The sequence below is a fragment of the Phalacrocorax aristotelis genome, chromosome 3, assembly GCF_949628215.1.
Source record: "Phalacrocorax aristotelis chromosome 3, bGulAri2.1, whole genome shotgun sequence".
Classification (NCBI taxonomy): domain Eukaryota; kingdom Metazoa; phylum Chordata; class Aves; order Suliformes; family Phalacrocoracidae; genus Phalacrocorax; species Phalacrocorax aristotelis.
In genome coordinates this window covers 107,413,799-107,437,321 of record NC_134278.1, presented here as the reverse complement: position 1 = coordinate 107,437,321, position 23,523 = coordinate 107,413,799, and the positions used below count along the sequence as shown (strand labels likewise).

The 23,523-nt window shown below is 42.7% G+C and overlaps 2 protein-coding genes across 3 annotated transcripts in view; one reads left to right on the top strand and one right to left on the bottom strand.

Moving 5' to 3' along the window:
* The window catches only part of BICRAL (BICRA like chromatin remodeling complex associated protein), a 46,300-nt gene extending 34,902 nt beyond the window's left edge, over positions 1 to 11,398 (bottom strand). Inside the window, exon 1 of one of the 2 annotated variants that reach the window (XM_075089005.1) lies at positions 11,337 to 11,398. The gene's annotated coding sequence lies outside the window, so the exon portion shown is untranslated. Of the gene's footprint in view, positions 1 to 1,351; positions 7,677 to 11,336 lie in introns of those variants that run through there. The other variant, XM_075089003.1, reaches the window with a different exon arrangement.
* Positions 11,399 to 11,445: 47 nt separating this feature from the next.
* On the top strand, positions 11,446 to 14,030 carry TBCC (tubulin folding cofactor C). The gene has a single exon (XM_075089007.1). The coding sequence runs from the start codon at positions 11,535 to 11,537 to the stop codon at positions 12,558 to 12,560; it is 1,026 nt and encodes a 341-aa protein (XP_074945108.1). The 5' UTR covers positions 11,446 to 11,534; the 3' UTR covers positions 12,561 to 14,030.
* The last annotated feature ends 9,493 nt before the right edge of the window (positions 14,031 to 23,523 follow it).

The window sequence follows — 23,523 nt, the reverse complement described above, 5'->3', positions numbered from 1 at the left end:
AGAGACGGTTTATTGTTATGTTTTAAAACGAGGCGTTACAGTTAAATATTCTCTCTCCAAAAGGGAAAAAAAAAAAAAAAACCAAAAAAAAAACCCCCAACACATGAAAACTTGGTCCCGAAAAGGAGAAAAACGCGCATTAGCCCAAACCTACCGCCCGAGCATTTCGCGCACCCACAAAAAGCAGCACCGTTTCCATTCCTTGGTTAAAAGCAGGAGGCAAAGAGCAATTCAGAGGAAATTGCAAATAAAGAACCAAACAAATCAAATCAAATCTAGTGGCGACACCGAAAACGAGGAAATGAGTGAAAAATAAATCCCCAGAAGGCACAAATCTGAGACACAAGCTCAAAGAAATGACAAGATTAGGGTGGTGGCGAGTGAACGGGGGAAAGGAAAAAATCAAGCCAGGAGTGAAAAAGGAAAAAAGAAAAGAAAAATCCTTCCCAGCTCCACAGTCAGGAGAGAGACGAAGTGTCTCCATTTTCCCAACGAGGAGGAAGAAAGAGTGTTCACAGACCACAGAGCTTTAGAGAAAAGCAAAGAAACGAGGGGGGAAAAAAAAGAGGGAGGAGATTTGAAAAGATTATTTTTCTTTCTCCCTCACACACTCTCTCTATCCCCCTCTCTCCCTCTCACTCTCTCTCTCACACTCACACACACACACTCTCTCCCTCCTCTCCTCTTTCCATCCCTCTCTTGATGGCCATCAAGGGGGCGGAAAATAAAAAAAAAAAAAGAGACAACAACAACAACTAATTTTAAACCGGCTCAATCAATGAGTCATTAAAAGAGATTTTTCTTCCCTCCTCTCCTGAATTTGCATGGCATCAGCAAGAAAAAAAAAAACCCACCCCAAACCTCTCCCCTCTCTGCAGCTATCAGCCTGGACCTGAAACCTTATCTCTCCCTTCTACCCCCCCCCTCCGCCTTTATTTTAAGAAACAACTTTTTTTTTTTTTTTCAGTGCCCTCAGCAGCCACCACCACCAGCCTCGCGGAAAAAAAAAATACATAGTTCATTTCCATGTGAATCCACATCTGCCCAAACAACAGCCACCCACAAAATATCCCTCTTCTTCCTCCTCGTCTCCCCTCTCGCTCGCTCTCTCTCTAGATATATATTTATATACATAGCCCCAGAGCCAATAGCTCTCTGGGCTGAAACCTAATATCCTGGTTTTGGCAACTCCTGGTTGTTAATTTGCTCCTCTTTCTTTTCTGTCTGTCTGGAGATAGATTTCCCCCCTCTCTTTTCCCTCCCCGAAGGAAGGGAGGAAGGAGGTTGTGTGTTTTTTTTTTTCCTTGAAATTTTTATCACAAAATTATAATACACTCAAAGGGAAACTCACCGTCATGAAAAAGCAGTGCCTTGTCAACGGGGTTTCTTCGCCATCACATCAGGGGCTGGCAGTGTAAGAGAGAGAGAGGGAGAGCGAGAGAGCGAGGGAGGGAGGGGGGAGAGAGCGAGGGAGCGAGCGAGGGGAAAGAGAAAGAGAGCGAGCACAGCGCGGCGCGGCGCGGCACAGCGCGGCACGGCACCGCACGGCGCGGCGCGGCACGGCACCGCGCCGCACCGCTCCGCTCCGCACCGGCGGGGCACGGCCGCGCCGCTCCGCCGGCAAGCAACGCCGCAGACCGGCGCCCGGGCACACGCACCGCCGCCCTGGCATCATGAGTCCCCGGCTCCGAGGCGCTCCCCGCTTCGCGTTTTGTACAGTCAGGCCCTTTAAAAAGTTCAGCTGCCTTTCTTTTTTGGGGGTTGTTTGGTTTAGGTTTTGTGTGGTTTGTTTGTTGTTGGTTTTTTTTTTCCCGAAAGCCGTAGATCTGGCAATTTCTACGTGCCTCGGCTCTCCGCTTTCAGTTAAAAGTTGGGGGGTGTTTTGGGTTACAGAAAAGTAAAAAAACCACAGGTTCTGCCACTAGAAAGAACGTTCACGTTCACAACTTGGTCGGCTTCCTCCATATTAAAGTTGTAAGGCACTGCACGCTCGGGGTGGGCGGGGGCGTCCCCAGAAAAATAAATGCAAGGTCACCTTGAAAAAGATAAGATTTGATCCTCTCACAAGTTGCAGTATTTTGCACATTTTTATATACGTTCTTAATCAGCCTTGGAAACAAATTACATGAATTTCAGCTGCTTTAAAAAAGTTTTGGGTAACCTAAAAATGCTAATTTGGAGCCACAGCACTGACCATTTATTGTTACAATTCTACAATTTATTTCAGCTAAAAACATAACTTTGTTCAAAGCTTGTTGGTTATACAAAACTGATTCAACTTACAATATTCACTTGAAAAATATAATCAAAATTTCTTTATTCAGATGATTCAGAGAAGCCTAGTTATTTTAAAAACATTTCGCTTGAAAACAGAGTTAGCTTCTTAGCATGTAGAGATACGTATGGTAATGCTTTTAAAACATGAAATTTCTTTAAAGACCCTTTTTCTGCTGGTAATCACAATTCCCAAGGACTCGCACACAGCAACCTTTTCTATTTTCTTCCGTAGAAAAAGTAACTGTTAAAACACCTTAGAGACAAGGATTTGAAGACTTTATTTAGCAGTATATTCTTTTTTATTAGCTTAACAGCTCAAAAAACACTTAAGTTTTTAGTTTCTAAATACAATGACATAAAAACAGTTATGGGCAGTGTAGTAAGTGGACCTTCGCCAAGAAATTGGACAGACTTTTTACATTAAAAAAAAAAGTCAGCACCTCAGCATTGTTTTCAATTAGAATCTGGTTATATTAGTTTTTAAGCATTCAACCGATTCATATTATAATGTGGGAAACAAAGGTTAAGCCGGATTCCAAACCTTTCCCAAAGCCAAGGCTCACCTGCAATTCTTGTTTACATGCATGTCCACCGTAGAAAATTTACGGAAGTTTCCAATCTCTCCCTAAATGGAAAGTTTGGGCCCTGGCAAACAGGCCTTAGCATGAGCCCAACAGATCCCTTATGCAGTCCAGACACATTGAACACAAGCACGGCCCTGCCTGGTCCATCAGGCAATGTATTAACTTCACTTTTCATAAATACAGTATGGGCCTGGAGAGCCAACAATATGGACGTAAATACCACATGTCAAAGAGTTCCGCATCCTAATTGCTCTTACGGCCCATACTCCTGACACTAGCGTTAGAAAATTGGAAAGGCCAAACTTCAAGGTCCCTAACTTCAGCAAATGCTTCAAGGGGCCAAACCCTGCCCTGAACTAAAGCCTACTCAGCATCACTGGCTTTAGAAAATGTTGCTCAAGTAAGAACTTGTGAGCTGGAGGGATACCACAAGCATTCTTCTGATTTGGATAACAGGAAGGAAGTTTGCTTCAGAGGTTACAAGGCAGAATATCTGATCAGGATATTATTATTTTCCCAGTCCTACAGAAACCACAAACAGGAAGTAGGCAATACAAAGAAGGAATAGGAGGAAGGAGGACAAATGACTTTGCATAGATTCCCTTATCGTAAGAAACACAAGGAAACCTACATAAATTGTCCATGGTTGTACTATATAATTCACGCTTACTTTCCCTGACGGATGTTTGAAGGCAGTGTTGGCAATAACATCGCTAAGCAGGGTCAGTACAAAAAGGGCAGGAGAGCTAACATCTATAGAGGGAAACACCCTGAAGCAACTAGATTTCTCCAGACCTACACAAGTCAGTGAGTTCAAGAATGAAAACCCTGTACATCGCCACTGAGTGGACAAAACCAAGCCACAACACACTGTACCCTCCCTCTGCAGAAGTAAATTTGCATATATTTCTATATTTGCTATATCTGTTCGGAAACAAAATTGGCTCACTTCGAAATGGTTATTGAAAAAAATCAGGAGTTGGATGTGACTTTATAGGTCAGATTGAAGTATGCACTTAAAGCAAAATTAATGTTACCTTTAATACTAAGAAGTTTGAACGCAGTCTTCAGCTGAAGTGTTGTCACTTTCTGGTGCACTACAGAATTTTCTAGACCACGTTTCTAAAGAAATACTGCTTTTTGCCACGAGGTACTCATGCTTTAAGAGGATCACATGGTGTTTCTGTACTTAGTATCATTGCCCCAGGAGGTTTCCCTTCTTCTCACTGCCTTACTACATTAACACAGAAGACCCTAATATGTCAAAGTTCTTCTACCCCAAGGTCACCTCCCCAGAGCTGCCATCCTCAGTCAGAGTCCTAGTCCCCAAATTATGTACCATGCACATTCAGTTGTGTCTCTCCTTAGCTTCCCCTCAACCACATCCATTAATTTTCTCATTCATTTTCCTGCAGCAGCTTCAGAAGGAGTAAGGGGAAATAAGCATGAGAAGAAAGGGAAGACCAGTGTCAAAAAGGAATAGGAGAAATCTTCAGAAGAGAGGCATTGGCATAATAATTCTTAAATACAGCTACCACAAACATCATGTACACCCATCACATAGCATACTACTTGGCTTTATTTTGACGTTGGCTGTCAAACTGTGACCATGCTATTTTAACAACTACCAGTCTCATGGGTGTGCAAAGACACCCAATGACGTTTGGAGTGAGTTCAGTTACATAGCCCTGAAATGCCAGATTGTGCAGAAGTGAAAACTAGGCTTAGATATTGAGAAGGAGAAAATAAGGAGGTACAAAACACCCTCCCCACCCATTCTGTCTCCAGGTTTCTCCTAGATCAGGTCACTACGTTATTATTCAGCCCATATTTCCAGGTGTGCATCACAAGCATTCCAGTTCTTGTGCAATCATAAATTAGTACCCCAAAAGAAGATCAAGCAGCAGCAGATTCATAAGAAGGAACTTAAGGGCTAAGCTATTTGCATTAAAGGAATGAATGCCACAGTCATCCCAAGATTCTTACGTGAACAGTTTTTTTGTAACCTCGACTCACTGCATCCTTTCTGAGGTGTATTGGGGGGAAAAGAATGCCATTCACCCCACTGCAGCCCTGCTTCCTTAGACAGAGTGCTGCAACTCTATTGATGGCACTTCTTCCTCCCATGCTCCTTTCTCGCTCCATCCCTTAACATGTTTCTTATGTCAGCTCACCACCAGACACACCATTTATCCAACTATATACTGCTCCATTGATTACTAATTTAGATATGAATAAATAACTATAAGCTTCAAGGGACAGAAACAAATAGGTCATCATTAAAAGCCATAAGCAACAGAAAAGTAGAAGTCACAACACTTGGAAAGTAGGGCAGGCACTCAAATACAGTGGCACAAAGGGAGAGGACTTCAACTTGCAATATAAATGCAACATACCACATGAAAAATGCAGTTTGATATCCATATCAGCCATGAAATTTTGAATAGCTGCCACCAATACCTTGATGACCCATCAGTAAAAATTTCCTAAACATTAGAAATTTCAGCTTGATATCATGACTTACACGAAATAGTACTTAAAAAAAACAGGGTCAGAACTGCATGATGTAGCTTATAAAGCTGTATGACTCCAGTATCGATCATCATACCAAACGCAGGACTGTCTAACCAATACGTATTGTAAGGGGCAATTGGTTAGGACATACGTACTAAGAGGAGGTAACAAAGAGTGAACCTCAGAACAAGAGTTTTACACCAATACCAGAAGACAGACACAGGACTGGAGATGGTGTGAAGGCCAACAGGACTGTCCTGTGATGAGTCTAAAGAACAGATTTTGGGGAACTGTGCTTCTCTGAGATGTGGATCTGACCTATGTAAGACAATCAAGTAAAACCAGAGAAAATGTGGTGACTGGACCTCCCATTGAAACAAACAACAATGCAAAATTATTACTGGAACAGATCAAGAGTAACTATATCATGCTTTAGGTTATTTAACTAGAGTCTCATATTATTCAGCTTAGAGGACCTTAAAAAGGAGAATTAAGTTTGAAAGATTAATAGCTCCCACTTCCAATTTAGAACAATCTTAAGATATTCAGCCACTGAAATGTATTGGGAAAAATCACCTCTGGAGACAGAACTTTACTACGGTATCTGGAGAAATAATCTTCAACAACTAACACCTCCAAAATTTATAGAAAAAAACTTAAACTAAAAAAAATTGGGAGAAGCTTCCACAATATTCATAGTTCATTTGGTTAGCGTAGATGAATGGAAAAAAAAAATCAGGTAAGTAAGGATACAGAAATAGATGAGTGTGTTAATGAGTAAATTGACATGAGGGTTAAAAAAAAAAAACAGTAGTAGTAATTAAAAACAGCAGCCAGGCAATGAAGCTAACAAAAGGACCATTCATAATACAACTGAGGTGCTGTGGATTATTATTAAAAAAAAAATCAAATAAATATTAATAGAAGGAACCTAAGCAAAAAAACAGGCTTAAAACGTAAAACAAGGCATTACAGGGATAACAGAAACACAGCAGAATAATAAGTAATACCAAAAGCATTCATGTTCAGGAAAAACACAAACATGCTAAGCTATACTTGTATAAAGACAAGACAAAATAGAGGAACAGTAGGGACATTATGAATGAAGCATCACCTAAGTCATAATGTTTGAGAAAGAATTGTTTTACTTGGGTATTTCTGGGACCCTACTAGAAACCAGCTGGATAAGATCTGTATATGAACAAAGACTAATGTAACATAAGTCTTAATATTACCACTAGAAAGTGTATCGATATGAATGGAATTTATTTTCTCAGATATAGACTGAAAAATAAATTCTAATAATAGGAGGCAGCCCTCCTTCAAAATGACAGCTGATGGATTTTTTCATAAGATTAATAAAAGGCTAAAAGAATACATGTTTAGTTTTCTTAACTAATGAATATACTACAGGAGAGCTAACAGAAAACCAGTAAACTTGGCTATAATGACTTCAAGTCAGTTCTATTTAAATTATTTAGAAAAATAAATTTAATATGTTTGCAATTAAGATGCACAATTCCAAAATGGAAAACTTTTATATACTAGGTGGTCCATTGAACTGGCTAGTCCAATAATCAAACATAGTTTTCTGAAATGCCTTAAGATTAAAAAAAACCTGTAAAAGCGTCTGAAGTCTAAACTGAAGCACTGCAAAGTATCTATTAGGAACTCTAGAACTGGTAGAATAGAATAACTACCTCAGAGGGAGAGTCCATAAAACAGCATATGTAGTGTACATTTTTGGTCTTCAGAATTTAACTAATGTTAATTAGCAAGTTAGGATTCTAACTAAGTTAGAAGGTATGTCTGGACCACACCTAAGTGCTCTTCTGTTCTTAAGCTTTTGTGTTTGGCATATTTGGGCCTTGCTTTGTTAATCTTGAAGTGCCTCTTGTCATAAAACGTTATGCTTTGAAGTCCGTCCCTGTTTTTGGAAGATAATTAATTTTCATAGAAATGAATTTGTTTCTCCCCCTTTGGCAATGGGAATACCAGGTTCTCGGAAGGGACCAGCTTAGACTTGTTTCAAAACAAGTGCACCTTGACTGGTCAGAATATAATTAGTATCTTAAGCATTCCCAAGGATTACATTTCAAAGCTTTCGCATTACTCACAGCAATTAAGATGCAGCAAGTAAATTTTATAGTTTTAGCTCTAACTCTCTAATTAGTGATTTAAAAGCACGCATATTTTACATTGCCTTGCCTTTCCATATGGCCAAATATATAAAGCTCAACATTTAGCTTTTTTTAAAAGCAATCAGTATGCCAAAAGTAATGTTAAAGAAATTTGTTATTTTTTCCCAAGAGAACAACACAGAGGATACAGTGACTCCACAACCACCTTTACTGAAGCCCCATTCCACCCTGAAAACTGTACAGACTACAGTATCTTAAATGAATCATAATATAGCTTACATCTTTAATGCCTGATCACAGTGCCAGAGCAGTTCAAAGAGCCCTTACTAAAACTGGCAGAAGAATACAATTGTTGCACAAGCTACTGAAGTACCTACTTTGTAGCCAGCAGTAATTACGTTCATCTGCTAATCTCTTCTGGAGAAACTCAGTCTAACAGGCAGAGATCACATCTATCAGATAAGTGCTCCATGCAAGACGCAGGGGCTGCTGCTAAAAGACAAAATAGCATTTTGTGTGGGTGATGATGCAACATACATGCATTACACCCTTTAGAATAAAAAACGTCAGTGTTGGGAATGCATACTGATGATAAGGAATAACTGTATTCACTTCCTTCCTCTGCTTCAGAGAGTGCAAATCTAACCTTGAGATCACGCCACAACTATGAAGTTCTTGACTTTCATAAGCTCAGGAACTTCAGGTTTAAGAATCCATTATTATGAGACCAGACACCCAGTTGCTTCTGTGGATCTTGCTTTTACTCCCCGCTCCTCTTAAAATAATGATGGAATGCGACAATATCTTGAACCTTCACCTGAACTGAGCAACACATCTCACTTCAAAAGGCTATGAGTTCATGCTATTCAGCTAGTTTAAATCAGTACAAAATATTTTGGAAGATAGCATTCAAGACCTGTAACCACGTGATACAAATTTAAACCCGGAAGTTTGCATAACGGAGCTTATGTTTTGGAGTTTCACAGCACTAGATCCAAGCAAGCATGTGCAACCTGCAACTTCACATAAAACAAATAACACTGCACAGTCCAAGCAACTACGGAAGCTCTTACTGAAATTATTACTGTCTGCTTTCAAACCAGAGAGGAACTAAAGTATATCCGGGGGTGGCTGGGCAGGGAAAGAAGTAGGAAAAAATTGTAACACAGACAGAACTATGTACCTTACTCTTATCTAATATCCTCAAACAGAGAAACTGCTGGTTGCAGCTTACCCAAATGAGTCCAAGCCTGAGCTAGAAGGCTTATATTTTACTCAGGTGGTTATTGTTTGGAAAACTGTAAATCTTCTGTTCTCTATTGCTTATAATGGAGCACACTGAGCAGCCTTAAAACATAAAAGTTGCTGCCAGCAAAGTCAGGAAGAAAATTGCCGGTCTTTGTATTACCACAAAAAAATATACACACCAATATCAATTATACCAAGACCTCAAATTGTAAGTGTGGAAAGTAAATTTGGAACATCAAGATGAGATGGTCGGAAGAATTTTACTGCTCCCTTTTTAATTTTTCATTATGGTCATACACTTCACTTTCTTGCATCTGGGATTACTTTGCTTCTAACCCCAAAATCACTTGTGTGCATCAACAAGGTGAAAAGTTTCCAGTCTCTCCCAAAAGCTCCTAGTCACAAGTGTCTTTGGTCCTCATTAATTTAAACCTCCAATCACCTCTAGAAAAAAACAATTTAGAATACCTAGCTTTCTAAGTGCCCATATGTAATAAGTAATCATTATACAGCAGCATAAAATACTTGGTATTTATTTTGAGTTATGTACGCTAGTGTTTTTCTTGTAACCTGCTCATATATAAAGTTGTTTTACCCACTACAGTTCATCTACCAGGTCACATCTATGTAACAGTACCAGAGCCATATTCCGGTAACATTAGTGCATACTGAAAAACAGCAAAAGCCTTTTGCTGTCAATATTCTCATGTATGGGATAAGCACTTACATCACTATTACCATCTGTATAACCTGCACCCGTGGGAGCATAAGGCAAAGCAGCCTGCTATATAACATGAAACTTACACATCTTTCTTACAAAACAAGATGGAAATAAGGATTTTATTATTTGCAGTGAATTAATTGCACCATATTCCTGCCTAACATAACATTACTGCAATTACTGTAGGAGTGGATTTGACTATTAGCAAAAATGCCAAGACTTATGAAATGCATCATTTAAACACACGTAGGAAAATAAAAATCAAGTGAGAATATTTCAAGATATCCTTCCTTTCTCATGATTGAGCATTCTCCCTTTCTACAAAGTAAGAGGTTTTAATTTTTAAGATTCAAAATCCGATTTTTCAGAAACAAAATTCTGGACACATTAACATTGCAGCGTTGTGATGGTTAATGCATTACAGCTTTTAACTATGATGCTACCCATCCTGCTGCCCCCCATCCAACCTGCTCCAAAGTACTACTGTTATATAACCATCTCTTAAAATCCCCTGATTTTATATTGCAACCATGATAAGGAAAGAATATCCTCTCTTTTAGTGCAAGTCCTTTATGCACTACCAGGATTAAAAGGCTTTCACTACCCTTCTTCTGTCATCCTAACTGGGCTGACATTATTACGTAGAAGGTTTAAGTACTCCCTATCCTCCAATGATGTTAGTTCATGTCTGACAGAAATTAAACCATATTTCTCAGGAAATAGAAAACAACAGCTAGTTTCAAATACCAACCTTAAGTAGCATAACAATCTATGCTTCCAAACAGGAACATTAAATGAAAAACTCATGCTATCACCAAATAGAGAACAGTAAATTCAGAATACATACTTTGGGTTTACCACCTTTTTGTTTCAATGGATAGTTTTAGTTTAATTTAATACAGGTAACTTTGAAATGCCAAGGGAAGAGAGACGGTATTTGTAGAACTGGACAGGAGGGAAATTTGTTTTCGTACATTTCTAAGAGTGCTTTGTGTTAACTTCATTTGCAAAAATTAGCATTCCATGAAATAGAAGAGCAGTTCTTAAAAGAATACCTCAGAGATGATCACTTTTCTACTTTGTAGCCAGGTGTACTAGTCCCTGCTGCACGTTTACTTAAAACACACCTCCCAGTTATAAAACTTAAACACATAGAGAAAGTATTCCTTGGCACGTTCCCATATAGGCCTCTGTGGATGTCCCATACAGACCCTCCCACTAGGGCACAATAATCCTCAGGTTTTCCCTCAAGAACTGAACTCTCTCCTGGAACAAAACCCTCAGGAAACCAAGCAAGCAGCTCAGAAGAAAACCAGACCGTTTGGCAGTACCTTTGCAGTTACCTGCAAGCATAACCAGCCTTTTCCATAACTGCTTCACTGTGGAAAAGGAAGCAGCAGGGAAGGGGTATTGAACCACCGCCCTCACAGAGCCTGCGGCGGCCGTCTGCCCCGCGGGGCCGCCAGCCCACCCGTGCCCGGGGACCGCCAACGCCCCGGCTGCGCCTCAGGGTGCCGTGCGCGGCCCGAGGCCTCCCGGGCGCGCCCCACCGGCTCGGGCACCACCACAGCGGCCGGCCCAGCGGCCGACTTTGCTATTAACGAAAGGCAGGCGGAGGGCTGCTGCCGCAGTCCTCCCCGGGCCGCACTCCGGACCCGCCGCCGGGCCAAGGGCGGCCCCGCTCCCGGCCTGAGGGGGAGGGGAGATGAGGGAGAAGGGCGGCAAAAAGGAGGCCCTTACGCGCGCGCGCACAGATAAGAAGGCGAAGGAAGGCAGGGAGATATTTATAGCCCGACTGCTAATTTGGGAAGCGGGATAACGCGGACCGCGGCACCTGCCGTCAGGACTCACCCCATCCCGCAGAGAGGCGCCGGCCCCTTTAAAACCACAGGAGACCCCTCCCTCTGGCCCTCCTCCCTTCCCGCCGGGAGAGTGTGTGTGTGTGTCCACCCCACCCAGCCCGCCAATCGGCGGCGGCGACGTAACCGGGTATGCCGGTAGCCAATCGGCGAGCTGCTTAGTGACCGGAGGATTAGGTGAGGAGGCAAGATGGAGGCAGCGGGCGAGGCGGAGGCGCGCGCCACCTTGGCGGCTCCCCTCGGGCCTGAGATGGCGGCCGCCGCCGTGGTGCTGCCGGAGCGGCTGCAGCGGCGGGAAGCGGAGAGGCAGCAGGGTGTGGAGCGGCAGCGGCAGAAGAAGGAGGCGCAGGTGGTGAAAGAGGAACAGAGCGAGTTCGTCGTTGCCGCCCTCGCCCGGGAGCGGGAGGCTGTGGAGGCGCTGCTGGCGGCGGGGCCGCCGGAGGAGGCGGCCGCCCGCCTGCAGGGGCTGCAGCGGCTGCTGACCGAGAGCGTGCGGTTCCTGCCGCCGTACGAGGTGCGGCAGGGCCAGGAGGCCGTGGCGCGGCTCCAGGGCGAGCTGGCGGCCCGGCGCCGGGAGCTGCAGCCCAAGAAGAAATTCGCCTTCCGGGCCCTGAAGAAAGAAGCGGCTGCGGGCAGCGACCCGCGCCCCGCGGAGCCCGCCCGGCCCGCCGCCCCTGGCCCCGGTCCCGGCCCCGCCGAAGGGGAGGCAGTCGGGCCGCCACTGTGCGGCTTCAGCGGCGCCGAGGAGGAGGATCTGGAGCTCGGTCCCGCGGAGCTGCTGCAGCGCGACGTGGTGCTCTCCCAGCTGCGCGGCTGCCGGGTGCGGCTCCGCGGCAACGCCAACACGCTGCGGGTGCGGGACTGCCGGGGCTGCACCGTGCTCTGCGGGCCCGTCTCCACCTCCGTGCTGGTGGATGGATGCAGCGACTGTCTCCTGGTGCTGGCCTGCCAGCAGCTCCGCACCCACCGCACCCGCGACTGCCGGTTCTACGTGCAGGTCACCAGCCGGGCCGTCATCGAGGGCTGCATTGATGTCTCCTTCGCCCCCTACACCTGGAGCTACCCCGGTATCGAGAGGGATTTCGAGTCTTCTGGGCTAGACAGAAACAGAAACAACTGGAACCTCGTGGATGACTTTGACTGGCTGGCCACAGACAAACCTTCACCCAACTGGAGGCTGATCTCTGAGCAGGAAAGAATCAGCTGCTGGGACTGACTGCAGAGGCAGCTCGGTGCTGAGCAAGAAATCCTGGTGTAAACGCATTGATTCATAAACTCTAGGACTTCATCCCGGATATGCCATTAAATTATTCCATTTGGTACTTAAATTGTGAATTTCAATGTGTGACTGGATTTTTTAAATTGAAGAATACCAGTCAAATATAGTTTACTGTTCTTACACAGGTCGCTGCTATAATCTTTATGTATTACTGTGCAATTTGTCAACTACTGCAGTACCTCATTGCTGAGTTTTCTCTGATGAAGGTGGGGCAAGGGGTGCCAATACGCAAACACTGGTGAGCCTCTAGTAGAGCTGTTGTACTACCTTTGCTCACACAGGCAGAATCTGAATTAGCAGCAAGTAGTGCAAGCTGTCCTGGAATGGAAAAAGCAAAGAGCAAGTTTCTCATATTTTTGTGGTTCTCAAGTTCCAGATTAACAGTACACAAGGTCTTATGTGCCGTATGGGAAAGGACTTTTGTGAGGTATTGGGGAACAATGAAATCTGTAAGTCGTCTTTATTTAGGCTTTATTTCAAGTGAGATGAGTCTAAAGGAAATTAATGAACATTTAATGCTCTTGTAGTATATTAATGATTGAAATTAACAAACCTATAGAGGCTGTATAAATACTAAATGTTCATAGTCTGAAAATATTATGTGAAAGAATGCTCCTTCTGTAAACGCTTTTAACTTGAGTTAATAAAATTAGCACTTTGTACTTTTGGGGGCATACAGTATGTGCTGACTAACCTTAAAGACGCTAGGTAAAATGCTCAATTGCAGTCTGAAACTTCAGGGAAGAGATGTTTAGGTATGTCTTGCTAGTTGTTTCATCTGTTTACCAGACTTTGCAGTACTGCGATCTGAATTTACAGCACTGCTGTCAGTGCAGTGCTGACAGAGGAAGTCAGATGGGAAGATGAAGTGCTGTGTTCCAGAATTGCATGTTATCATGCATAAAGTGCACAGTAACTTAGGTCCCATTTCTTCACTCCTGCTAAATAAATAAAGTAGCAACGTTATGAAATAGTGGTTTTATAGTGCCTTGTTAGTGGTGCTGAAGTGACCGCTATCCATATGTAGTAGTTCTAGGTTTCCAAAAGTGCTCGATCTGTGGCACTTTACCAGAAATCATTGTTTCATCTTAGAGTTGTATTTTAAAAACAAAATACTTATGCTGCCCAACCATCACATATGTGCCTCTAACAGAAAATTAATACTTGCTGAACCAGCAAAAACTATGTAATTACTCTGAGAAGTACTTGAAACTTCACTTGAGTAGTTGACTGGTTTTGAGCAGAGAAACTATCTAATTTGTTTTCAGAGTATTTAATTCAAAAGGGGAGGCAAAAAAGATACTTTTTATATATTCTTCATAACCTTCAGTTTTGTTCACTTATGTTAATATATACTTTTTCACTGAATTGGATTTTGCATTTCAAATATATTTGTTTTGAATTGTTTCAGTTGTCCGTTTACTCATGAGTCTTCTTTGCACTGACAGCATCATATAATGATTTAAAGAGAACACCCTTAGTCTTGCTTTAATACACCTATTTTTTGATATCTGTTCTTAAATGGATGTGATCAGGTGAGGCTCTTGGATAACAGATCCATCTCAGTAAGGAATCTGATTTTGTAGTTAACCTTCCTTCCCTGCATATGCTGGTAGTGATAAATCAGTCCCCTTAGCATCCTCTAGTCCTGGGACTGCAAACTGTTCAGCGTGTAGAAAACTAGAGAAATGCCTTTGTTCTGCTAGCCAAAAGCTATAAACATTTAAGTTTACTTACTATGTTGATGGACACTGGCAAATCTAGAAACGGAGGTACTACTGCTAGGCTTTAGCGGTTGTCAGAGATGCGTGCTTCTCAACATACTTCAAACCAGCATGGAAGCCCATTCCTGTGTTATCTGTTTGTCCATAGCACGCAGTATTGCCTGAATAAACAGAGCATGAGTCAAAACAAGGCTATTTAGACTTCATTTTCAGTCTGAAAATGCTTCCTTAGTGGTATTTTTCAGGGGTTGGTTATTGGCATCCCAGTTACCAGTGTTTTCTCCCTGCCCCCACCCCCAAATATTTAATTTTTATCAAACCAGAATTATTAGGTAATACTCTTCAGGAACACAGCTTTAGAGGAGACCAATAAAGGTGTTCTAGACAATTACTTTTCCTTAAGATTTATCATTACCTTTGTAATACAAAATAGGTAACAGGATCTTGGTCTAAGCATAACGAGACAAACAAATTCAATCTGAGAACAAGTCTGAAAGTTTGGTCAGGCAAACTTGTGATTTATAGTTCTAAATATGTGCCTTCATATATACACACACACAGTTGCACACGTTTCCATGCACATTTTAAAATGTTACTTTCCTAGGAGAACCTTAAAACTATTTTGAAGGAGAAGTATATTATGTTAATAGTAACGTAGAGTGTGAACACAAGTTACACACTAGAGAAGGTTTGCTAGCGTATTCATAGGCTCGATCAGTATCGAAATTGCAACTTTTTCTGGTCTGGAAGAAAGAGAAATACCTGAGCATTTCTATCTAATTAGTTATTTTAACAACACCATAATTTTTTTTTTTAAATTAAAAATACATATGGAAAAAGAAGTCACCATGAATATAGGCATGAGCAGGCCATCATCCGTGTCTCCCAAAAGAAACAATTCCTCCTGGCACCACCAGTGCAGACAGCCTGTGTTGCCCATGTGTGCGATAACCCCCAGCATTCCGCAAGCCCTTTTAGGTAGGAAAAGAGTAAAATGTCATGTGAGATGGAGAGGACAACGGGGAATGGACACAAGTTGCTCTTGGGGAGATTCCGATTGGACACAAGAGGAAAATTTTTCACAGTGAGGACAGTCAACCATTGGAATAATCTCCCCAGGGAAGTGGTTGACTCAGCCACGTTGGACACCTTCAAGAGTCGTCTGGACAGGGTGCTGGGCCATCTTGTTTAGACTCTGCTCTTCCTAGAAAGGTTGGACTAGATGATCCCTGAGGTCCCTTCCAACCTGGTATTCTGTGATTCTGTGAGTGAGAGAACATTAGCTGATATCCCAAAAGTACAGTTACTCATTTGAGAATCCATTTTCCAGTCAAATCTAGTGGAAAATGATAACTTGGATCTATTGAGAACTCTATACTAATTAAATTTTTATGAAAGTATTTAAAAGCATGTTAGGAATAAGTATATGTGTGTGTATATATACATAAATGTTTTACAAGATAGTTATATAATCTATTTTAAATTTCTCAGCTATTCCTTAAACTAATTTCTTAGCATTTAGCATCTATTTTCTTAGATGGAAAAAAATTCTTGTTGACACATACTCAGTGGTTTGAAATAAGGTGTTGGGGATACTTTTGCAGGTCTAGACTACAGAGTTGTCTAGAATATTTCACTGGAACTACTCACAGAGTAAATACTAAACACAGAAAGACTAAAAGTCTCATCCACAGTATTTTAGCTTCATCATATTTCTTCACCTTTTGCCTCAACTGTCAAGGCATCAGAAAAAATTGCCTCCTGTCTGCAGGTAAGACTTAAGCCGTTTGTTCAAGAGGTCAAAAACATAAGTACAGAAGGGATGAAATAGGTTCGCTGAGAGGGTCTGGTTTCAGCAAGTGAGGAATTTTGCACTATCTTGTCTCTAGATGACTTGCCAATGGAGGATCTTGTACATCACACTGAAGGAGAGTAAGGGGTGTGTCGTGACATACCCTGAGGTGCCAGCGGCAAGTGGCCGGGCTCCTTGTTGTGGTTCAGCCTCAGCTGGCAACAAAACACCACGCACCCCTGCAGAATGGGGAAGAGAATCGGAAGAGCAAAAGAACTTGTGGGTTGAGATAAGCACAGTTTAATAATTACAATAAAATAATAATTATAATAATAATTACAATAATGTTAATATAATAAAATGGAAAAGGAAGGGAAAGAAAAAAAAAGGAAAAAACCCACAGAAACACAAACGATACAACCGCTCACCACCCGCTGACCGACGCTGCCTGTCCCTGAGCCATGATTGCTGCCTCCCTCCCCTGGCAGCCCCTCCTAGGTAACATACTGGGCATGCTGTTTCATGACGTGGAATATCGCTTTGGTCAGTTTGAATCCGCTCTCTTAGCTGTGCCCCCTCCCCTCCCGGCTTCTTGTGCACCCAGCAGAGCATGGGAAGCTAGACATGTCCTTGACTAGTACAAGCGCTACCCAGCAACAGCCCAAACATCGGTGTGTTATCTCAACATTTTTTTCATCCTAAGTCCAAAGCACAGCACTATACCAGCTAGAGTGAAGAAAATTAACTCTATCCCAGCTAAAACCATGACACTCCTGAATTCCCCTCCTGAAGCCTGCGACTGAGAAATTCTCAGAGGGAAGGTTGGGCAGAGTTCATGCAGCTGCTGGTTTGAGGAGATGTGTCAGGCTCTCTCTGTTCTGGGTCAAGGAGACTTGCAATGCCAGCCTGGTCAGAGCCGCTTTGTCTCTCTGCTAATCGCAGCTTGGAGAAAGGAGGGCGGCACATGCTCAGTTCCTTCCCTTGGAGCAATAAGCAAGCTGACACGAAGAAAATACCCGGCAACCTCTTCTAGGCCAGGAGCCAGGATTGCTTTGTGTCTAACCTGCCAGGGAGAACCTGCAAAAAATCCCCTTCCCTGGAGACACACAGGGGAAAAGGTACTTTGTTCAGGAGGCTCTGTGCAAGCTGAGCAAGGTTTCATGGCTGAGTGCGTAACATCAGGCTCACAGTCATGCTACAGGGAGGGCAGAAGCAACCAGAACTACTGTGAAAACAAGCTTGTTTCAAGCTACCTTGTCTAGTAGCAAGATGGAGGACTAAAAACATGATGCAAGGGAGAAAACTATTCAAAGCAGCCCATTGAACAAGCATGTTCAGGGACAGTAATTCCCCAACGAGTTAAGAGCACCACCAGCACCGTTTTGCCTCCATCTGTAGCAGTTTGTCGATGTGACCCACATGGTGGCTAGATTCACGTAACCTGCATAATGAAAGACTGAAGCAAACAAAGTCTCCTGAAGAACTTTAGCTATTTTGCATCTCATGGCCACCAGAAGAACCAAGGAACTTCTTTAAAACACACATACACTAAAGAAATTAATTGTGCTAGGCATCGGACGGGGCTGAAAAACAAATGCTTGTCAGAGACATGGCTGTAAAGATATTATGAGGACAACAGAAACATCAGCACCATAAATGAGGTGCAAATTGGCCCTGAACAGAGGGCTAACTGGCAGAAAGTTTAGAAAAACAGTGCAGGGTATCGAGTTGTGGAACCATTTTCCACAGGAAGTCATGAGAGCAAACTCCTGGTTTAAACATTTTTTTGAAAGACAGCCTGGTTGGACAGCCCTCCTCCAGCTGACAGCCTTACTGAAACGTTTAAAGCCAGTGAAACATCCTTACTTCACCACAGCGCTGTTACTCAACTTTTTAAGGCTCATGTGTGTCTGTGAATGTACTAAATCAGTTCTATGCAAAAATACACAACAAACCCATAGAAGAAAATTGAGACTGTTCTTCAGCATCGCACAGAGCTTTGTGTGTTAGCAATTGCTGAGGCTGTGAGAGGTAGGACAGACCAAAGCTTGCCTCCAGAGAAGCAGCTGAGAGCTTTGCTGCTACTTCCAGTGAGGCCACCTTCTCACCTGGAGGTCTGTCCCTAGGTGGGCCGACCCCTTCAGTTCCCACTGGAGTCCAAACATTTCCCTTTGTCTGCACCTGCTTCTCTAAAGACCAGGAATTAAAATGACATTATTTGCACGCTTTCTTTATCCAGCCCAGTTTCATTTTTATAGATTCTGGTGTGGGCTCTAGCAAAATTGTTGTGTGAAAAAAAAGGTAAGGAATGTGTGCATAAGACAATTTCTTACACACTTTTATACATTATATTTTTGAGGGCTTGGGATTTTTTTGGTTGGGTTTTTTAAATTTCTGTTTAAGCAATAGCTGTATGTAGGCAAGGATCAAATCTCAGCAGCTTATCTGGGAATTGCTTCAGATGTTACAGAATGCTTAGAAATTCTTTAGTGGAAGGAGGTTTTGTGAATACGTACAATCCTTTCTCCCCTACTCACCCTTCATATAGATCCTACTTCTGTCTTTCCAAACAGATTTCTCCCAGCATATAAAAGTGGGATCTGAGGGTAGACTTGGATTTGAGAACTTTATGCGGACAAGTACATTTCATTATCTCCTTTATGCATCGTTCTTTTGCTGCTCAGCTCTGCCCTCTAACCTCCTACTTTCGGTCAGGCTCTCCTCACTGACTGTAGCCCTTTTTTCTATGCAGCTTTCCTGTTACGACCATCAGACCTCCACAAAAGAGCTTATAGCCAGTATTGTACTAAAAAGCCAATTTCTTCACATACAAGGAAAGATATGAATAGCAAGAAAAAATAAAGTATGTGCAACTTGCAGAATTTCAGCCTTTCCATTCACATTGTGATCTGATTTATCTGACTTACTTGAGGATCCATCTGTTGTACTGAGATGTTTATCAGCAGTAATGACTATTGTGAGCCTTTTGTAAGCCTCTTTCAATTCCCAACATATTTCTTTCCTGTTTCTGCAAGTACAAACATTGATTTATAACTCTCATTCTTTCAGTGGTGAACACTACACCCTAGGCAAAGTAATACAAATAAATACTCATAATAAGCATCTTGGGGGTCAAAGAAAAAAAACCTTGTTTTCTGAACATATTACCCACACTATGGATAAGGATGGCTGAAACACTGGCAACTGCCATTGTGGCAAAACCACACTGAAACCTCCACAGTACACCCTGTTGTAGTTTAGGATCCATGGGGCCCAGTGGATCTGATCACCCTTCTGAGGGCAGACAACAGCCCCAGCAGTGAATTTAGCAACTTGCATCTGTATCCAGCCTCAGGACCTGCAGGCACCTCACATGCCGTGGCAATAGCAGCCTACCAAGTTACTTGTACGCATAGGAGGGGAAAAAAAAGGTAATAAACCAGACTTTTCTCCACCTGTTAATCATACGATGCTGTGCAGCCATTTTATCCCATTGTTCCTCAGGAGTGTCCCTGTACACCACACAGTTACAAATGCAAGCCAAACCATAAACTACAGTGCATAAACAAAGCTCTTATCTCTACACAATACCTTCCTATCATAGGTAAAACCAGGCGTCTTCATCCTTGCAATGAAACGTAACCACTTCTAAGGGAAGAAAAGACTAAAAGAACCCAAGAAAGCCATAGGTTTCATGTTGCAGAGCAGCATGAAGCAAAAATTGGGCCAGGAAATTATTTTTATTACCAACTAAGAGCAATTCCATAGTTTAGGCACATAGGATATACCTATATAAAGGGAATTTGCCTTTTGTATCTCATATTCCTAAAGACCGAAGGATCATAGTTGGTCCATGACTGGGCAGCAGACTGTATAGCAAATACCATGTTTTTAATGTTTGCTTTAAGAACAACTTTTCTCTCCCTCCTAGCATTAACTGCTAAGTTTGTGGGTTATGCTTAGGTTAGCAGGCATAGCTTTTTGGAAAGGTATCAATATTGTGTTGTTATCCATAGAAATGATGATTTTTAACTCCTCAAAATTTGAACTCTTTCATGGTGAGTTCTAGCAGATCACTAATAATTTGAATATTTTATTCTGCTGTATTTTTTCTCCAAAATGGCGTATGGATTATACACTTGAATTAATACGCAACCTCTGAGGAGACCGTTAACTCAAACACCCTTGCTGCAATTAGCTTTTGTCTACTATGGATCAGTTTCAGTACTTTCTCTTTGAAGTTGAAAATGGTAGTAAGTCTGCCCAATTAAAGGCAAATCCCAACCAAGAAGACGATTTGTAAGAAAATGAGACGCCAGGCAAAAACAGTTTTCTTTTTTGAACTGTCTACACCCCAAAACACTTCTCGATGACCCCCCATGAACTTCCTCTTCCTCAGGCTGCTCTGCCTGAGACAGCTCTTAGCTGATGAGTTTGTGCTGAAGCTTGCACAAGGCTTGTCAGCTCTGTGTCTGGGATAAGCGGGAAACATTAACTCTCCACTTTTAAAAATGTTAACTTCATTTTTTGAAAGATCAGAGTATAGCATATGATTTACTGCTACCAATCCCCTTTAAAGCTTCCAAGCATGGCAAGTTAACTTGATCGGTGGGTATTTTTTGCCACTGTAGGTCCTCAGTCGGTACTGAACTAGTGAAACTACATAAATAAAGGGCAGATTTCCAAATCTGGATCATTTTGGTTGTGTTGATTGCTGTCTGTGATGACTCTAAAGGTACCACCTGAAGTCTTAAAGGTCTAATTAGTACCCAAGTCTCCCCTCCTGAGCACTGGTGAATCACAGATTACCTACCAGAGAACACTAACTATTTAGGAGTGATTTATCAGGACCCTTCCTATTACCTTTGTTTAAGAAGAGTAAAGTTGGAGGGATCAATGAGCACTGAGGCTTATACTGTATGTTCCATTTCACTATTCTTGTTTCCGAATTAACAGGAAACACCCTAGTGTATACAATGACATGGTTTTGTTACACCAGATTTATCACAGACTTCTGAATGTTAAACTGTTAAGGTAGTGGGTATTCTGACTGTTATATCTGTGCTCCTGAGTACAAACTTCCCTATATCCAGAGCAGCACCAGGATGACACCTGCTGAAACCTGGGCAGGTTTACTGTTTCTTGTCCTATTAATTGCACTGCAGAACATATTTCACTGTATATCCTCATGATCCACAGACCCAGTAGAAAATTCTTTTTCACTTTGAGTTTCACTCTGTCATCACTGACAAGAAGGGATATAGATTCAAGTTCATTTATCTAGAATTAATTTCAGGCTGTCAGATAAATACACCCTCCAAACTATCTCATGTTTCGTAGCTGAGCCCTGGAGGAGTCAGTGAAATGTAGTAACATGTGCTACACGGTTATGGGATATTTTGCCAAGAAAACCAGAACTGTTATTTCTGTGCTACGGCTTGTTGCACAAAAATATTTAACAGGCTCTCCTGAGAAACAGCATTTTTCATCCACTTCACGGCAAGCAGAGAGGACAGCCCCAACGGATAATTGCCTTCCTCCTTTCCTCTCAGCACACTCACCCTTCACCTGCAAAGGAAGCAGTAGTGCTAACAAACAGGCCTGCTTTAAGAAAATCCCCATTACCAGCTGTTCTCCAGGTCACTGCGACAGCAGCCAGATGGGCCAGGAAGGGTCCGTTGCAAAAACCTTCTATTTACTTACTGCAGGAAAAAGTAGTAGCTTGATAGCCTTTGTCATTACTGAAGAGGCCTCCAGCATTCCAGGATCTCCAATGGTAACTGAGCAGCATCTGCAGTACCACACAGCAGCAGACTATCAAAATGCTATTTTTCAATGCATTTTTAACATTATTATTATTTTTCACACTTGCCTTCCTCCTGGGCAGGTCCCTTCACCTTTCCCCCAGGGTTGGTGAACCATGCTGCTGGCAGCCACTAGGGGATGCCCCAGAACACTTGGGCAGTAGCAGGTCAGGTTGGCTTGGGTCCGAGCAGGGCTTCCTGGTCTTTCTCCTGGGGCTGCTCCTTTCTCACCTATGGCATTAACACCCACGCCCTCACACACCTGCAGGTTAATTTTGCATTGCTTGAGGTTGCCTGAGGCTAATTTTGTGTTGCATTGTGGCAGCAAGTTCACGAGCCAGCACAGGACTCTCCCCAATTGCTCTGAACCTCTGTGGGGTGAGGAGGGAGCAGGAGGTGATATTTTAAAACAAGTAAAACTCCTGAAGCACTGGAAAGAGCAAAAGTCTAGCACCTGTGCTTGCCTGAAGTGGCTGCATGGTATAAGGAGTAAAGGCCACTGCAGAAGGAGGGGTTTCATCCCTCCTTTTCCACTACAGCATGAAAGTGGAGCTGGGCTGCAGATCCCTTGGCAGATGCTGAGGACCCCAGGAGTGCCTCCCTTCTACTGGCTGGTGACAACGGCCCAAGGGTCCCTACCCAGCTGCTGGGACAAATTCCTCCCTGGTGTAAGCTCCTGGGTCTCCTTGGGCAGCCCTGCTCCCCTCCCTGGCCCCGTGATTATCCAGTAAGCTGCTCATGTCAGCTTGCTTTTTAAAAAAGAAACTCTAGTTTCAGGCTGGGGTTTATTTATTGAGTTTCCCTGAACTTTTCCTTTCTTCTTCCCACCCGCTGAGGCCCCGAGATGGTACAAGCCCTGGAAGTAAATAGAAAATGCCAAGCTTAGGTTTTTTAGATCACTGTAAACTACACGCTTATCTGCTTCCAGAACACATAAGCCAGAGGATGTCATCTTGGGTCAATGCTGAAGGATAAGGACTAGAAAGGTGGGTTTGGCTGTAGATATGAATAAATCAGGATCACATAGGGGAAGTAAATTTTGTTTTCCAGCAGCGTTTTTTTAATCTCAGAGCCCTCTTCTTTTTGCCTCAAAGGACCCATATTATTCTGGCAATGACATCTTTTAATATCTCTGAGTTTTCACATTCTGCCCGGCAGCCTAAAGCACAAATCTACTAAATAGTAAAATGAGGGATTATTTCCACTCATCTGTTGACAGGCATTTCTCCAAATTGGATCAAATGATTAAAGGTATTAGAATGACGTGTTGCAGATCCAGATCAAATCATTTGAAACCTTGAGACTGTTTCTCCTTTGCTTGGAAGGAACCACCAGAAATAGTTGTAGGTGCTAATTGCCCATTATTCTCACTAATGTGAAATTGTTAATTTGGATCTTTGAATATTTTACTTGCCTGAATCCTAACCAGGGGAGCTCAAGATGGAAGGACTGTGCAGTGGCTTGCTTCCCACCATGCTGTTCAGGGTCTCTTCCAATGCCTGAATGGTTCTTCCTCAAATTGCTTACGCCAAGAAGAGGGGTCCAGGCTGCAAAATCTTCCAGTATCTCACGTTACAAAG